This window comes from Anolis carolinensis, chromosome 2, assembly GCF_035594765.1.
Source record: "Anolis carolinensis isolate JA03-04 chromosome 2, rAnoCar3.1.pri, whole genome shotgun sequence".
Lineage (NCBI taxonomy): Eukaryota > Metazoa > Chordata > Lepidosauria > Squamata > Dactyloidae > Anolis > Anolis carolinensis.
Genome location: NC_085842.1, coordinates 86378498 through 86394399, shown reverse-complemented (window position 1 = coordinate 86394399; position 15902 = coordinate 86378498). Strand labels below are relative to the sequence as shown.

At 39.5% G+C, this 15902-nt stretch overlaps 2 protein-coding genes across 3 annotated transcripts in view; both read right to left on the bottom strand.

Annotated features, from left to right (window-relative positions):
- Window positions 1–639: 639 nt before the first annotated feature.
- brk1 (BRICK1 subunit of SCAR/WAVE actin nucleating complex) lies at window positions 640–4271 on the bottom strand. Its single transcript, XM_003217549.4, has 3 exons — window positions 4036–4271; window positions 3838–3920; window positions 640–1330 (listed from the first exon to the last, which is right to left on the bottom strand). The coding sequence occupies exons 1-3, from the start codon at window positions 4256–4258 to the stop codon at window positions 1304–1306; spliced, it is 333 nt and encodes a 110-aa protein (XP_003217597.2). The 5' UTR covers window positions 4259–4271; the 3' UTR covers window positions 640–1303.
- Window positions 4272–7719: 3448 nt separating this feature from the next.
- fancd2 (FA complementation group D2) overlaps window positions 7720–15902 on the bottom strand; it is a 51652-nt gene continuing 43469 nt past the window's right edge. The window contains exons 37-44 of one of the 2 annotated variants that reach the window (XM_062970110.1): window positions 15128–15224; window positions 14776–14847; window positions 13127–13165; window positions 12922–12996; window positions 12196–12270; window positions 11337–11483; window positions 9816–9902; window positions 7720–9006 (exon numbers count right to left, since the gene is read on the bottom strand). In XM_062970110.1, the coding sequence (XP_062826180.1) occupies window positions 8926–9006; window positions 9816–9902; window positions 11337–11483; window positions 12196–12270; window positions 12922–12996; window positions 13127–13165; window positions 14776–14847; window positions 15128–15224 (673 nt within the window). In that variant the 3' untranslated portion in view covers window positions 7720–8925. The remainder of the gene's footprint in view (window positions 9007–9815; window positions 9903–11336; window positions 11484–12195; window positions 12271–12921; window positions 12997–13126; window positions 13166–14775; window positions 14848–15127; window positions 15225–15902) is intronic. The other variant, XM_062970111.1, reaches the window with a different exon arrangement.

Genomic DNA, 15902 nt, shown 5'->3' with positions numbered 1-15902 from the left:
GCTGGTAGGCTAAGAGGAGTTGCAGCTGAGCAGTATCTGTAAGGATGCACTGCTCCAGCCCTCTTGCTGATACCAGCAAAATTTACTTAATTATTCATAATTTACAAGTCAATGAGCTAAGTGATGATGGTTGGAATGCCCTTTTTCACCACTACCAGATTGAGAAATTGTGTGCTTGAAAGAATCATTATGTAGTGGGATTAATCATATAAGGCCTGACCTGGAATAGAGAAAATCCTCATCCTTGCAAACTGGTAATGCTATGGAAATATATTAATTCATCATATAAAAATAAAATATAAGAATCCTCATATCAAAACCATATATCTCCTTTATCTCATCAGCAGCAGGTGGCAAAACAGCTACTCTATAAACTTCACAAAACATATAGGAACTCTGAAAGAAAGAGCAACAGACAAGCATGTGAACCATTATGGCAGTGGTTCTCAACCCGTGGGTCCCCAGGTGTTCTGGCCTACAACTCCCATAAATCCCAGCCAGTTTACCAGCTGTTAGGATTTCTGAGAGTTGAAGGCCAAAACATTTGGGGTTGGGGATCACTGCATTAGAGAATGATGGCATCTGCCAAGCCTCTCTTTGGTGCTCACATCATCTACAGCAAGGCTCCAAACTACTACATGCTATCCAGAGATGTTTTTATTGTTGAAACACAAATGGAAAAGACGTCCCAAGTTGCATTACAGAATAAAAAATACTTAGAAAACTGAGTTAACCCCTCCCTTGGCACATGGTTTTCTCCCCACCCCTATCCCCATATACACTGCACATGTATTTTACTGAACAGCTGCAACACAAAAAGCCATTTGATATCTTCCAGCAACAAAAGCTATCTGCAAAATATTTATCATGTATACTTGAAACTGCTACATAGCTGTCCACTAGGAACAGTCTCCAACACCCTAATCTGTTTAAATCCAAAATTATAACCGTAATAAAATTGTGGTCCTAGAAACAAAGATTTGGTTTCACAAAGATTTGGTTGCTGCAAAGCAAGGCAGCTTCACAAGCATGGGGGGATAAGATAGCTTGCATGAATCAGCTTGTATAAAACCCACATATTTAAACATGCAGCTGTACAATTTTGCAGTTTCATCTGGAATCACCCACATAAAGTCACAGGCTCCAAATTTTTTGGGGGGGGAGGGTGCAGCTTCCCGAGGGGCAGAAACAAGCATAACTCTCATCTGTATTAAGTAATGAAGAAACTTAATGTCTGAGCATCAGCTTTGTGAAGAGCTGCACATTCCTTTCCAGGCTGGCTCCCTGCCAGCCTCCAGCATATTTATGTCAGCGTTTCACCTTTCGTTACCTGCCAAGAGGAAGAAGAGAAACCGATTAATATAGAATGGAGCTTCTTGTGTGAGGGAGAATAAACCTGAGGTCTGGGAACACGCACAAGGCTGAGACTTGTAAGATCTAAGTTTTGTGACAAGTCCTAAGCCAGAAGACTGCACCACAGATGCCTAAATTCCAGAAGTGTGAGATGCTGCTCACACATCTGGATTTCTATTAGAGGGGAGCAAGAATACAGACTTTCCCCACAAAAAAACACCAGTTCATTGGGTCCTGGATGTCTGTTACATACCCACACGAACACCCAAAATATGATACAAAAAAAACAAACAAACATGGGCAAATCCTGATTTTGAAAGAAAGGTGTATAGGAAGAAGACAGACCTGGCCATACAACTGCTTGAGGCAGAAGTGACTGCCAGTGCTGCTTTATAAGATTCCAAACCTTCAGTTAGATGTACACTTACCTAACACCACATTGACACTTCCCTTGGAGAAAGTACTGCTAAATTTATGGGGTTTACTTCTAAGTAGACATGTATAGGACTTACACGGTAAGCTAATACCTCCAAGGAGGAATGTGGAAGAATGAATTCTGGTTTTGCTTCACATAAGCCGTGATCCACCCTTTCACCTGATCTCTCAGATCTACTGATCTCTCGGTTCAGGTGCAAAGGAAGATAGAGACAACTTTACAGAATAAAGTGCCTCTGAGCATATATTTAGGACAGAGATTTTTCAGTGCTTGGATCCTGCTCACACACAAATCTACCTGTTTCTCCCCAAACTTTCTTGCCTAATATAGAATGGGGAAACTATGTGCTATTGCTAATTTTGACATTTTTCAGCTTTTTCTTTTCTTTTTCTTTTCTTTTTAAATTATTATTTCCATAATGTATACATTATCAATTTTCACAAATTTATACCATCCTTGAAGGAATTTTCTCAAGATGGTTTACATCTATTGACAGTGAAAGCAGTTAAGGCAACATAACCAAATACAACAGATGATGTACAGGATATCATTACTATAGTATAGTATTCCACGCTCACATAAAATCACTTAGATCTGATTAATCTTAACAGGGAGGGCCATTTCACAGTTTTCATACTGTTGTCTCTGGTATTGCTTCTGACATAACGTGGAAACCACAGAGTTCATTCTGGGAAGTCCCATACAACTATCCAAATATCCCTCACTACTTTGTGGTTCAATTTTCGCGGATTTGCTATTTTGCGGTTTTTCAATAAACTCTAAAAGACTATTATAAATCATAAAAAATTACAATTTACAGCCCAAGGAAGGGCCGAATGAGAAGCTGAAGGGAGAAAGAAAAAACCCAAGCGGCAACAGGAGGAGAAGGAGGCAATTTATAAACACATGATTGGTTGATAAAGACTTAAAATAATGTATAACTACCAAAATAATGTATAAATATTAAAATAAATATAGCATCTCTACTTCACAGATTTTCACTTATTGCGGGTGGTCCTGAAATCTAACCCCAGCAATAAATGAGGGAACACTGTATTAATATTTTAACCAGTCTGCCGAAGAATGTGCATCACAACTGTACCACACAAGTAAAGACTTTGTATTTGTATCTGGGCAGCTGAAATGGGGAACTAGATGGAGTTAAGTCTGGTGAGCTTTCTAGGCAGCCTTTCAAAAGAATGACAGACACACTGGGCCCTCACCCATCTGTTTGTGAGTCAGAAGAACAGCAGAAAGAATGGTCCACTTTGGTCAGAAGTTCTCATGTTACCACTATTTTTAAATGATCTACTGCAAATCACCAACATTTTACTGGGAGCTACCTCTATCTTTTCCTGCCTTGCAGATTACTTCATCCCTGTATTCCATTATTTAGCCTCTTAATAGGACCATCTATACCACAGAGTCTGTGAGAAATGTACAGGACTCTTCTCAACATTATTCCAGTGTCTTCTAAAAAGTCCAGGCTTCTGCACTTTCTGAAACAGTTCAAGAATTCATCTCTGGGTGTTGCCTGTTAGATTTTGTTGTTAAACCAGTCAGACTAGGGCAGGTATTTCATGAAAATCTATTTATATTTTCCCAGAAGACCTACAGCTGGCTGCTAATTTAAAATAGTTTTGGAGTGAAGACAAACAGTGTGGTGCAGCTGGGCTATGACTGCAGAGGCCAGGGATTGATTACGCGCTTGGCCATGGAAACCCACTGGATGATCTTCAGCCCCACAAAACATGTAAAAATTGTGATAAATTGGAAATAACTTGAAGGACGAGTTTGCAGTAATTCTTAACATGAGAAAAAAACCAAAACAGTTAGTGTTCCTAAAACAGCTTAGGACAGCCATAGGATGCATTTAGATTAGGTCTGTGCAAACTTGGGCCCGCTGGGTGTTTTGGACTTCAACTCCCACCATTCCCAACAGCTTCGGGCCCTTTCCTTTCCCCCCTCAGCCGCTTAATTTGCCCAGGCCTGATCTAGATTCTAGAAGGGAGTGGGGGCTCCATCTCCTCTAGGGCACGTCTTCTCACCCGGGCCTCGATGTACTCGATCCGCCTCTCCAGCGCGGTCAGCTTCTCGTTGAGCGTGGCCAGGCGAGAGCGGCACGACATGTCTGCGGGGGAAACAGAGGAAGGGAAAGAAGAGAATGAACGGCCGGGACACGCAGGCAGGCAGATGGGCAGGGAGCCCCACCTGAGGGAGAGGGAGGGAGACAGGCCGCTCCCTACCGAAGGAATTGAGGAAGTCCGCGATCTTCTTGATGGAGCTGGTGATGACCTCGATGTACTCGCGGTTGGCCCAGTCCTGGTGGATTTCGCGCTGGACCGGGTCCTCCTGCACCGACATGGCAGCGTCCCCAGCCCCGGAAACCACACCCGCGGGGCTCTCGCCACTCACTCGCCGAGGCTTCCTTGCCGCTTTCCGGAACAGGCCGCGGGTGGGACTGCGCATGCGCGCTCAGGCATCTCTCTCTCTCTCTCTCTCTCTCTCCCCCCCCCATGGTCTTGCGCAATGGCTGTCCCCGACGGAAACGCTGAAGAGAATGGGGACTGCCCATCAGCTGTGACGTAACGAGAGTGGGCGGGGCGAGTCCCCATCGCCTCTTTGCTGCTGGGTGGTGCTGGTTACGCTGCAAGAGCCTTCCGGTGTATCTACCTTGTAGGATGAATATCGTTTGACATTAATGTCTTGTCGAAAGCTTTCATGGCCGGAATCACTGGGTTGCTGTGAGTTTTCCGGGCTGTATGGCCATGTTCCAGAAGCATTATCTTCTGTGGAAGGTCCAGGGTGGGAGACAACTCTTATCTGTTGGAGGTAAGTGTGAATGTTGCAATTAATCACCTTGATTAGCATTGAAATGCCTTGCAGCTTCAAGGCCTGGCTGATTCCCGCCTGGGGGGATCCTTTGTTGTGAGGTGTTAGCTGGCCCTGATGGTTTCATGTCTGGAATGCCCGTTTTCAGAGTGGTGTTCTTTATTTATTAATCATGAAAGGCACTGCAGACTAACTCAACCAGAGAAGTTGGCCATAGCAGAACACTTGATGAACCAACCTAGACACAGCATATTATTTGAAAACACGGAAATGCTGGACCACTCTAATAACTACTGTGTCAGACGACACAGAGATGCCATTGAAATCCACACGCATGTGGACAATTTCAACAGAAAGGAGGAAACCATGAAAATGAACAAAATCTGTCTATCACTATAAAAAAACTCCAAAATCAGAAGAGTAAATAAGGAACAATACTCTAAAAACAGAGGAATTCCAGACATGAATCAATCAGGGACAGCTAACACTTCCCAACAAAGGATCCCCCCCCCCGGCAGGATTCAGCCAGGCTTTGAAGCTGAAAGGCTACTCAATGCTAATCAAGCTGGCCAATTGCAACATTCATACCTGCTTCAAACAGACAAGAGTTATTTCTCCCAACCTGGACTTTCCACAGATATATAAACCCCACTTGCCTACTTTCCAACAGACCTCACAACCTCTGAGGATGCCTGCCATAGATGTGGGTGAAACATGAGGAGAAAATGATTTTGGAACATGTCCATACAGCACGAAAAACTCACAGCAATCCAGTTTGACATCACTTTGACTGCCATGGTTCAGTACTATGGTATTGTGGGAGTTGATGTTTTGCAACGCCTTTAGCCTTTTCTGCACCAAATAAATCTCCCAGGATGCAATAGCACTGAGCCATGGCAGTTTAAATGATGTTGAAATGCATTATTTATACTGCGTGGATGCACCCTCAGTTCTCTGATCACACTGTTACTTGGCTTTCACTTAAAGGACCTCATCACACTAGAGCTTGGATCCACTTTAAATTTACTTTAGGAGCGGACTTTAAACAGCTCAGCCAGAGAGGTCCTGGGCCTCACCAAATTACAAACCCCAGAATTCTGCAGGAGGCAGAAACAGGATTTAAAGTGGTTTCTAGTGAGATGAAGCAGTTAATGGAGCTCAAGATCGTGGAAGCTCCACTAGCTTCTTCAGCAAGAAATGATGCTAGAAACCATACAGCAGAAGTGACACAGGCCCACCATTTACCTCCAATGTTACTCCATTGTTAGTGAAGATGGTGTGGAGGCAGGCAGAGGCCATTCTTTTATAGAAATACATTTTAATATGTGTATTTGTGGTATTTTAACAATGTTTATGAGTTTTAATTATTCTGTAACCCGCCTTGAGCCACAAGGAGAAGTGGGTAAGAAATAAAATTATTATTATTATTATTATTATTGACACAACGACATTGTATGACACAGCAAACAAGATAGATATGCTGGATTTCGTTTCACAAAACCACAAGTCGAACACTTCCCAAGTGTCTAGGACTGTGTGATGTATTTTCAGATGATGCGTGCAGATCCCAGCAGGGTGGCCTTTTGCAGTTGGCAGATCGTAATTTTGTCAATGTCTATTGTTTCCAAATGCCGGCTGAGATCTTTTGGCACGGCACCCAGTGTGCCCATCACCACTGGGACCACCTGCACTCGTTTCTGCCAGAGTCTTTGAAGTTCAATCTTGAGGTCCTGATAGCGGCTGAGTTTTTCCTGTTGTTTTTCATCAATGCGACTGTCACCTGGGATGGCAACATCAATGATCCAAACCTTGTTCTTTTCCACAACTGTGATGTCTGGTGTGTTGTGTTCCAGAACTTTGTCAGTCTGGATTCGGAAGTCCCACAGTATCTTTGCGTGTTCATTTTCCACAACCTTTGCTGGTTTGTGATCCCACCAGTTCTTTGCTGCTGGCAGGTGGTACTTATTATTATTATTATTATTATTATTATTATTATTATTATTATTATTCCTTTCTTGGTCCTGGGGAAATCAGCCCAAAGGGTAAAACACAGGCTATACAATGTCCAGTCTGTTCAGTTTCCGTTTATTTCAAATCAATAAAAACCACTTTGCTGCTGCCAATGGGTTTGAAACGTTGTTGACAGAATAAGTATAACATTGCTTTGTTCCTTAATAAGTAATAAGGAAATTATTCACAGACATTTGCAAATGTGGAGTGGAGCCTCTTCCTCTGGAGGTTTTTATGCAGAAGCTGGATGGCCATCTGTCGGGGGTGCTTTGTGCTTTTTCAGCACAGAAATGGAGCCCCCAGATGGCGTAGTGGACTAAGTGACTTGAAGGTTGGGTTGCTGACCTGAAAGCTGCCAGGTTCGAATCCCACCTGGGGAGAGTGTGGATGAGCTCCCTCTATCAGCTCCAGCTCCATGCGGGGACACGAGAGAAGCCTCCCACAAGGATGGTAAAAACATCAAAACATCCGGGCGTCCCCTGGGCAACGTCCTTGCAGACGGCCAATTCTCTCACTCCAGAAGCAACTCCGGTTGCTCCTGACACGGAAAAAAAAAAAAACCACAGAAATAGTGGGTGGACTGGATGTCCTTTGGAGTCTTTTCCAACTCTAGGATTATATTATTGCCCTACAGCTAATCAGTGGCACTCTTATCTGTCAGAAGGATTTGGTGATTTTTTAAAATTCACTTTTGGAAAACACCTTGCATTTGTCAAAAGATGAAAGAGTTTAGAAGACCAGGAAAAACACAGTGTTTATCTCTTTGAATTAATAAATTCAGAGACCTCATGAATAAAGAGATAGAACAATTTGTTCGGGGAAAGAAATGGTATGTATTTGCTTCTTTGAAATATATGCTTAATGAAGTAGCAATAAACATGTGATTGGGCAAAGAACTACTGGCAAATTGGACAGGACTCCCCAAAATGAAGATAATTGATCACACAATTTGAACACGAGAGGTCTCTTTTTATCAGTGTGTGTGGATACGTGATATAGTACTATTCCTTATAATTGTTAGGAGGCATGCCATGGGGAGGAGAGACATTCTGATATTAAACCTATAACAATTCACTTCACAAAGCAAATGGTAGACCTTTCTGCTTTATTTATCTACAATATATCTGAAAGAAATTGATACATAGTCTCCTACATGGCTTAAAACCTGTATTTTAGTAGTACTGAAAACCTGCAATGAGCAGAAAAAGAAAAAATGTGAACATTGTAACTAAAGTTTCTAAAGGAAGTTTTCTAGAGGATGCTTTTAAAGCAGGATATCTCATCCTAAAAGTGGATATATAAAGGCCACAATACAAAATAGCATTGGCACACTGATTTCAGTGGACTTATACACATGAAATTGGCTTTAGATTATGATTATAATCTAAAATATATAAATATAATCTCCACTGATTAAAACGTAGACCTGTGCTGGAGGCAGGAAACCTGGAACAGATCATGGCAATCTTATCAAATGGAAAGATCAACAAAACAAACTTTTGTACCTCATATACAAGTTTTCTTGTTTTCAGCTCCACCTACATTCTAAAAATTACTTTAAAAGTTCAAATTCACCCCAGTTCATTAATTCCTCAAATATGCGTTCATCTGGCATCACAACCGTGATGAGCAGTTTTCCAACTGTTGTATTGGGGTGTTTTACCAACATAAGCTAAACATCTGTCAAGGGAAACAAATGCTCCTCCAGATTCTGCACTGCAGCTCTTATCTACTATTGCATGCATAGCCAAAGATGATGGAGGATGGCAGTGTTGGTCTCCATATCTGGAATGCCACAATTTCCCCATAACTAATTAACATACAAATGTCTCCCAACGAGAGACCCTAGCCATAGAAATTCCTACCTATGGCTGGGTTTCGTACAAAAGAACAGTTACCATTCTTTCTTAACAAGCAACCCTTGTTAAGCATCACAACATAACATTTTAATCGGTCCAAATAAATATTGTATATTTGGATATTCTTAGAACAGTGTAGAGCAACTTAGACTGGTCACAGAGCAAAAAAAAAAGCTATAGAAAAAAGAATGGGAGGCAAGTGGGGGAAAGTGCTTAACAATTGGTTTTCAGGCTTAAAATATTTATAGAAAGTGAAATATTTAAAGACAGTAACATCACACTTTTAAAGTCCAGGTTATAGTCTACCTTACTTTAGCATTGCCTGGACAACCTGCAGCATAGTGTTTTGAGTTGCATAGTCAATATTGTTTCTTTCATCTTACAAGTTTCAATCATTTGTCTTGTGAGTTACTTTATCCAGTGATGTGGTCCATTTTAATCAGAACTGTCTTCATCACTATCTTTAAGATCTGTCCTACCATTATTTTCTGACTCTTCTTCCTCGTCCTGTTCCTGCTGGAAAAAATGTATGCTTAAGTACAGAAAAGTGAGGGATACAAAATACACTGTACACACTTCATTGGTGATCTTTTGTTGTATATACATTTGCTGTGATCTTAATATACAAAAATGATACCATTGACTATTTACATTATACACTACTGACTTCATTTGTTTCCAATTTAATTAACTGATTCTAGTTTTATAAACTGTAAACAAGTAAAACCAGATTACCAAGTGCACAGTGCATTGACTCGAGGTGGAAGCAGAGGATGGGAACTATATTTGCTTTGCCCCCTCTATCCATGGGGTCGCAAGTTGTTCCCAAAGACAACAGGGTCCAATATGAGTGAGACATATAAGAAGAAAATGTGGAATATTTTATTCAGTTACTTCCTAAAGGTCATTGCTATACTTGGAATCTTAAAATACACAAGACAGAGATGGAATATGCCCTCACATTCATATCTTTGCTCTTCTTCTACTTTTACTACTACAAAAATGTAGTATTTTTGCCTCTTCATGTCAAAGTAAGGAATGGCTGCAGAGTCTAATTTTCTCTCCTGATCAATTAGCCTGCATGTTCCCATGTTTGTCTTCAATAAGAGACTGTATAAAATGATGTATTAACAAGAAAAAAAATAGTGGCACTTTGATTCTAATTGCATTGCTCAAATTATAATCACCCCCTTTTTAAAAAATGCAATTTTATATTTGCTGCACAGGCAAGCAGACCGATGATTTTGAGCCTCATTCAGATGTAAAGTATGATAGCTGCTTAAAACACAACCATAACATTAGTTATCCTGCCTTTTGAAAAGTACCTCTGTAGGGTCTTCTCCTGTGATCATAGAAACCTCCTCATCTTCTGTCAGGCTTGCCTCAGACGCCTGCGAAAGGATCTCATCTCCCTAGATTAAATACAATAAACTGATTATACTACTCAGAAATTGAATAGTTTGGAAAGCTGTTAAGAGATTCCATTTAGCATAAGCAGCTGTGCATTTGGACAGCATAGTTTACTATATCAGTATACACTGGATGTACAGCAAGCAATAAATAAACCAAATGACATTTTAGTATTAGTAGACTATTTTATAGTTGTATACAGTATATACAACATGATGTGTCTATATGCCAAATATTTCCAGTTGATAAAGTTCCTTGATATCCTTGTTTTCAATACACTGGCATCTAATGTATCTAGTAATATATTATTCCTAATAATAATGCCAGCAATAAGGCTGTTTCTAATACATACCGGCAAGAGTATGTTGTTTCCCAACTACATTGTAGACCAAGTTTATACTGTTGGCTATACTTTTGAAGCATTAAATAAAGATTGGATATCTGAAAGGCTGTCCTTTCCCATGTGAACCTTTATGTTCTTTAACACCTTCTGACGAAATGACATTCTTCTGTATACCCTTGAAACATGTTTGGTTAGGACATGAAGCGAGAGTCTTTTCTGTGCTTTCTATGGTTAGGAGCTCTCTACTTATTTGTTTGTTTTGAGAGTTATTTTACTTGCTCTGTCTGCCTTTTTTAATTATAACGTTCTACAATTGTTGCCTTTTGTGAGCCAGTATGCTTTTGGAATAGTGGGCCTGAAATACTTTTCATTAATAAATCATATCTGGACTTATTTTGAACAGCCAGATACTATGAATGAACTGCTCACTAGATAATATGATGCCGTTTTACAGGTGGGAGTGCACAAGACCATTCAACTGCCTTCTGAAACGCAATACAGTACTGAAAATAAATTTCATTGGCTACAGAAATATCATCAGACCATCTCCACAGAAACACTGTTAACTCATTCAAATGTCTTGCAGTAATAGAGCAGTCCTTTTGCTCTAATAAGTTAAAGAAGAATGGAGAAAAATGCTCCAGGAGTTCAGGTCAATGCAACAATTATGGTGTTGCATTAATATGCCATTGAATTTTGTGTTAGTTTATCTTCCTCATTTCTTCACAGTACAAAGTTTGCTCAAAATACTAATTCCGTTTTTTTTAAATGACATATGTTGACATTTAAAATATATGCATATTTAAACATTATTTATTTTTGACTAAGTCCCTGTGAAACCAATGGTGTGAATCCAATTACTAGTTCCAACTCGAGTTCCAATTAATCAATGCAATTTACAAAAACGTAGAATTACCAATTGATTCAGTGGTCTACATTGGTGAGTAACTTATTTAGGTCAAGACGCAGTAGGATCCAGCGATTGGATTTCCAAGTCTCTCAAATAACAGTATCCATTATAGTTGTGTATCAAACCAAGTCAATGTATCAGTCACAGGTCACAAAATGGTGCCTTCGGTCTGTATTTGCTCACCTGGAGGTCCCTGTTTTTGAGGACACCCACCCAGAAGGCCTCCTGACAGTGGTTGAGAGCCAGCATTGCTTTCACCCGGTATACAAACAGCTCAAGGGACTTCTTTAGAAAGGGCACATGGCTGGTGAGCCCTGTATCTTGATGAATCTAGTATGGAAGGAATTGACACATGTAAATTACCACTGAACCATTTTTGTACCCTTTACTGTCCATCTTCAGTATTATTCAGTGAAAGTGTACTTAACATCAACATAAGATCTGAAGCCAGATTTCTTTTTCATGATTGAATACATTTGCAGTCTCCCAACATATACCATGGGAATAATGATCTAATTCATTGAAGCCATTATGATTACTTGGCATAGGACAGGCATAAGCAAAATGGAGTCCTGCTGATGTAGTACATCAACATCTGGAAGACAACATTTGCCTACTTTGGGTGTAAAGATTATTAAGATTATATTGTGCATTTGACGTGCTGCTGAAATTTTAGATGGAGGCTTTCAGCAAAATCTGGTAGTTCCTCTGAAGGATAGTTCCCCACTGTCTAAAAAAAAGAGGAGTATCAAGAAACCAATTGAAGGCATAAGGAAGCTAGTAGTAAGGAGATTTCAACAACACTGTTCATACATACATATAATAAACCTATAAGATGGTTAGCCTAATTCTTGATATTATGCTTTGGCATGAATTATATAGGAAGATTTAATGGAGAACAACCTGAATATTTCTAACTTTTAATTGTATCTCCGATTGAGTACAGATAATCTGTGAAATTAACTTAACACAGATTGAAAAATCAACACAAATTCGCCAGATTTTACTACTTCAAAAGGTAACATCCTGTAGTCTTATTTACCTTGGAATGTCCACACATGTGATGAAGTTGTCTAGTGCTCAACTGAAAGGTTTTCAACAAACTCTGCACATCTTCCTACAAATACAAAGAGGCTCATTTACAAACTTTGTTTAGAATGGCCATTGGACTGATCTAGTGAAATACTGGGCCAATTTTCATAGAATCATAGAATAGTAGAGTTGGAAGAGACCTCATGGGCCATCCAGTCCAACCTCCTGCCAAGAAGCAGGAAATTGGAATTTTTCCCCAAATGGAAGCAGTCCAAATAAGGAAAAAGCTTAGCTATCCCCATGTCTTTCTGGTCTGCATTTATCATTCCTTCTTTTCCCGTATGTGTGTGTGTGTGTGTGTGTGTGTCGATTGTATGCCTTTAGCAGAACCCACTGTTTTTGTTGTTCTACTTGTAAAATACTATGCACATTGATGGTATTATATAAACAACTGACAATATTTTTGGACAAATGTACTTGTACATTTCAGATATTTTTGTTTTATGCCCCCCAACAATAGAGTAACATGGGAAGCAGGCTCTTAAATGATATGCTATGTAAACATGCCCCCACATTCTAGATTTTGTCAGATTTGTAAGAAGTGCCAGAAGTGAAAAAAAATCATTTCATAGAACATGTCACTCAGTTCGTGGGTCTCATCATTTATACCCGAACATTCTTCTCCCGTTTTTTTATGCTGCAGTTTTGTGTCCACAACCCTCTCCCTAATACTTACCCTGTGCTTTTTAAAGCTGTAGTCCAATAGGGGCATGCCATGCTTCAAGAATGTTTCCACAAAGAGGCGGCCATACTGTGGATGGGAAAGAGGGGGAAAGAGGTAACTGGCAGGAGGCTGAGGTAACAATGGTTAAAAACAGAAACCTAATAACTCTAGAAAATGTTTGAATGTCTTGTTTCATAGAATTGGATTACTCACTCACCTTCAAGCAAACACTAAGCACTGGCCGACTGTCGAATACCTGTTTGGAAAAAATAATAATAAGAATTTCAATGTATTGTTGAAGGATTTCACAGCTGGAATCACTGGGTGTTGTGTGGTTTCCAGGCTGTATGGCTGCATTCCAGCAGCATTTTATCCTGATTTTTCGCCTGCATCTACGGCTGGCATATTTAGAGGATCATCTAAGATGCCAGGACTACCTTTGGATGCCAGAGGAGCCTCTGAAGATGCCAGCCACAGATGCAGGCGAAACATCAGAAGAAAATGATGCTAGATCACAGCCATATAGTCTGGAAACCACACAATATCCCAATGAGAAGTTCACTGCAAATACTATTAAAAAAATGCTAGTTTGTTACTGCAAACCTTGTTACTACGAAAATACAGTCCTTCCACCTAGTCACTATTGGTATTTTCAGGTATTTTAGTTGTAGACTAATACAGTAGAGTCTCGCTTATCCAACCTTCACTTATCCAACATTCTGGATTATTCAATGCAGCCTGCCTTTTAGTAGTCAATGTTTTTGTAGTCAATGTTTTCAATACATTGTGATGTTTTGGTGCTAAATTTGTAAATTCAGTAATTACTATATAACATTACTGTGTACACTGAACTGCCTTTCCTGTCAATTTGTTGTAAAAAATGATGTTTTTGTGCTTAATTTGTAAAATTATAATGTAATTTGATGTTTAATAGGCATTTCCTTAATCCCTCCTTATTATCCAACATTTTCACTTATCCAACGTTTTGCCGGCCCGTTTATGTTAGATAAGTGAGACTCTACTGTAGCTGTATGTATATATATGTATGTATATACATATACATATACATATATATATATATATAGAGAGAGAGAGAGAGAGACCGACCGTCTCTGAGTTACGAATATCTGACTTACATCTGAGTCATAGTTAAGAATGGGGGCAAGAGAACAGGAAGTGAGATAAATTTGCCCCTCAGAAGGGAAATTCACTCCTGTAAGAGTTATCATGGGGAAAAGGGGTCTCCACTGAAGCTTTATCATCAGTCCTTGTTTCCACAACAAGCCACATTTTTCAAAATCCAATTATCACAGGGACAAAAAGTGAGGCAAAATGTCCTGAACAGAAACATAGACAGCAAAACAAACACCACAGGGGTGTTAACCTTTCCCAGTGCTATCCAAAGTTTTAAAAAATTGACTGGAGTTACACTTTAAAAAGTACCTGTTCTGATTACATACAATTTCAACTTAAGAAAAAATCTACAGAACCTATCTTGTTTGTAACTTGGGGCCTGCCTCTCTCTATATATATATTTTAGGGTAGATGGATGCCACCTTCAAAAGTGGCCCAAAAATACTATCAGAGTTTGTGTTGGGTTATAGTACTTTGGGGGATATTATCGCAGCTGCAAAAATAATGATTTTGTTTCAATATACAACTAAAAGGGAGGCAAGATGTGCTCTGAAGAGAAGATATAGTTTATATTTGGCAGATTAAGTACTATGAAGCTAGGGACACAAGTTAGCTTAAGAAACATCAGAAGTCATCATAACTTTGACAGCACTAATGCAGACATCACAGCAGAGCAAAAAAAAAATACTGTTATTCCACAAAAGGGAAGAGATTAGTGTGATGGCTTTTTACCTTAACTAAATTAACAAGGATGTGAAAATCTCGCACAGCCATGTTCCATTGCAGCAACTTCTCCAGCTGGACCTATGGTGTAATAATAGGGTAGAAAACTTTTATCCAGATATTCAGCCTACTTTTGGCAGAGACAGAGTGGTGGTCATGGAAGGCTGGTAGAACGTTTGCATGGGAGAAATTATAAATGAATAGCATCTACTCACCTGGAATTCTTTGGGATTGAGATTAAAACAACAACAACAACACCCCCCCCCCCACACACACACACACACAACGAAGAACAATTTCCGAAGAGAAAGGTTTGTCTTTCCTTCTTCAATCCCTTTAGGATACAAGTATATCACCCTACCTCTCTGGTATCTGATGATGCTGTTCCAGGGGAAATGCTTTTTATGGAACTCTCTAGCTGAGTCATCATCACTCGAAAGAAAATGGGAAAAGTTTGCCTAGTGAAGAGAAAGGGTACAAAGAAAAGCTAAACATTTTACCCTATTGTAAAATAACACACAGCTTTTATACTATAAATGTGCTGCATATATAGATTGCCTATGAGATTTCTTTCTGAAAAACTATGTAAAAATATCTGAGTATAGTGATGGCAAAACATAAAAAGGTAACATTAATGTAAGAATGAAGCTGTGTGGTATTGGGATTGCAACTTGAAATCAAGAAACTTAAGAATGAAAGTCATGGAAGAAAACTATTTGTTACAACTGTGTTGAATGAAACTGATGCAAATTTAATGAAGATCAACATGAATTCCAATTCCCTCTAGTTATTTTAGGTAATAAACTTTGTACATCTTTAATAGGAAAGTCTGTAGATTGGTAATGTGTTCTCTCACTTATCGCTGGGGTTAGGTTCCAAGACCACCCGCAATAAGTGAAAATCTGCAAAGTAGGGACACTATATTTATTTTAATATTTATACATTATTTTAGTAGTTACACACTATTTTAAGTCTTTATCAACCAATTGTGTGTTGATAAATCACCTCCTTGTCCTCCCTTTGCTGCTTGGGCTCCTTTTCTCTCCCTTTGGCTTCTCCTTCCTCCCTTTCTTAGGCTGTAAATTGTAATTTTTTATGATTTATAATAGTCTTTTAGAGTTTATTGAAAAACCGCA